Source organism: Pundamilia nyererei, unplaced genomic scaffold (assembly GCF_000239375.1).
Source record: "Pundamilia nyererei isolate P.nyererei 1_Seehausen unplaced genomic scaffold, PunNye1.0 scaffold00174, whole genome shotgun sequence".
Taxonomy (NCBI): Eukaryota; Metazoa; Chordata; class Actinopteri; order Cichliformes; family Cichlidae; genus Pundamilia; species Pundamilia nyererei.
In genome coordinates this window covers 896,860-898,416 of record NW_005187575.1, presented here as the reverse complement: position 1 = coordinate 898,416, position 1,557 = coordinate 896,860, and the positions used below count along the sequence as shown (strand labels likewise).

Genomic DNA, 1,557 nt, shown 5'->3' with positions numbered 1-1,557 from the left:
ATGTATAAAGTCAGCCGATGAATAAATCCCCCAGGGGTTTTATATAGTTAAAATTTAAAAAGTAGCTTTCTTTGAAAATCAGAGATGTAGGCCTTACAGAACTACAGGAGCAATAGAGGATATTCACAGTTAGCTTGATCTGCTGAAATTCAGCTAAAATGGTCAGACCTTTTTTTCTAAAATCCAGTCTGACTTGAATAAAGTTGCCACTTTGATGAAACTGTGAAATGGTGAAACTCAAGCTTGCATATACACACGGGTGCGGGCTTGACCAATACACTCTGCTACTTAAACAAATAGCACTATACCGCTTTCAGGAATGCATACTAGGAACAATATGTGCAGATTTTGATATTAAACTACTTTAACTACAGCCTTCTCAAATAAACTATGACAACATCGTGATCTGTTGTCCGCTAGCATAAAAACCTTGCATATGGCCCACTTTGTCCAAAGGATAATCTTCTCTTCTTCCATCCAAAAATTCTGCATTTAGGTTTGTGCAGTTTCCTAGTCTGTGTGCATGGTTTAGTAACTCATTTACTCAACAATTTCTGTTCCCCTATTTTAAAAATACGTACGGACAGCCTCACTTCACAGATATGTCTTCTCTGTTTTGGCCATAGCAATTTTTTTCCCATAGTTTGGCAATACGGACCCAAATTAGTTCTTTACCTTAAAGTTTCTGCATTATCAGGACTAAGGAGGACATTGGCAGAAATCTCCATCAACTGAATGCTTTAGTTGCTAAACATGCGAATTTGCAGTTTGTTATAAATGTGCACTAATTTTCAGACAGAACACCACAACGTCTGGAGTTTACCTCAGAAGTGGCTTCAGAGACTCTGAATCGCTCAGTGGAAGTTCTTCAATCTATCACCCCCATTAGCAGCAAAGTAGAGGAGTGGAACAACAACATGAAAAATAACGAATACTCCACAGCTGCCTATGAACAGGCTGTTGCCTCTGCAGGGGCAGCAGGTATATATCAAAATTACTACATTTTATGAGATTTGTATTTAATGAGTAGAACACACTATACTGGTTTTCATGTTAGCTATTGTTATTCCTATCGGCTTTTTTGACTTACAGTTCCTTCGCAACCACATTTAAAGTTGATTTTTCTTCATTATTTTTTTGGCAGTGGAGAACCTGAATTTGCTTGTTCCTACCCTGCTGGACAAGCTGAAGGTTGTTGAGGATAAGAAGCCTGTCAACAATGTGACCACCAACATCATGAGGATCAGAGAGCTCATAGCCCAGGCCCGGAGTGTGGCCAAGAAAGTTCGTTCATTCCTTTTGACACACTTAGTAATGATATCCCAATTTAGTCATTACCACTAGAGCAAAGGATGACTGACTTCCATGTGCAATCATTTTATATTTGATGACATGGCTCTGTTGTTGCACCCCTCCTACCCTTTCATTTTGAGCCATAGAAGAAAAGACAAAAGAGGGAGAACAGCAACATCACACTGATTCAGTTAGGTAAATTATATAAGGATCAGCTGGACTGGAAGTGGATTTCAAAGTGGCTTGCAGCAGCTGTGGCTAGTA

General features: G+C 39.2%; 1 protein-coding gene across 1 annotated transcript in view; it reads left to right on the top strand.

Moving 5' to 3' along the window:
- lama4 (laminin, alpha 4) overlaps positions 1–1,557 on the top strand; it is a 35,441-nt gene that overhangs the window by 21,358 nt on the left and 12,526 nt on the right. The window contains exons 15-16 of the mRNA XM_013914139.1: positions 796–981; positions 1,145–1,284. Of these exons, the coding sequence (XP_013769593.1) occupies positions 796–981; positions 1,145–1,284 (326 nt within the window). The remainder of the gene's footprint in view (positions 1–795; positions 982–1,144; positions 1,285–1,557) is intronic.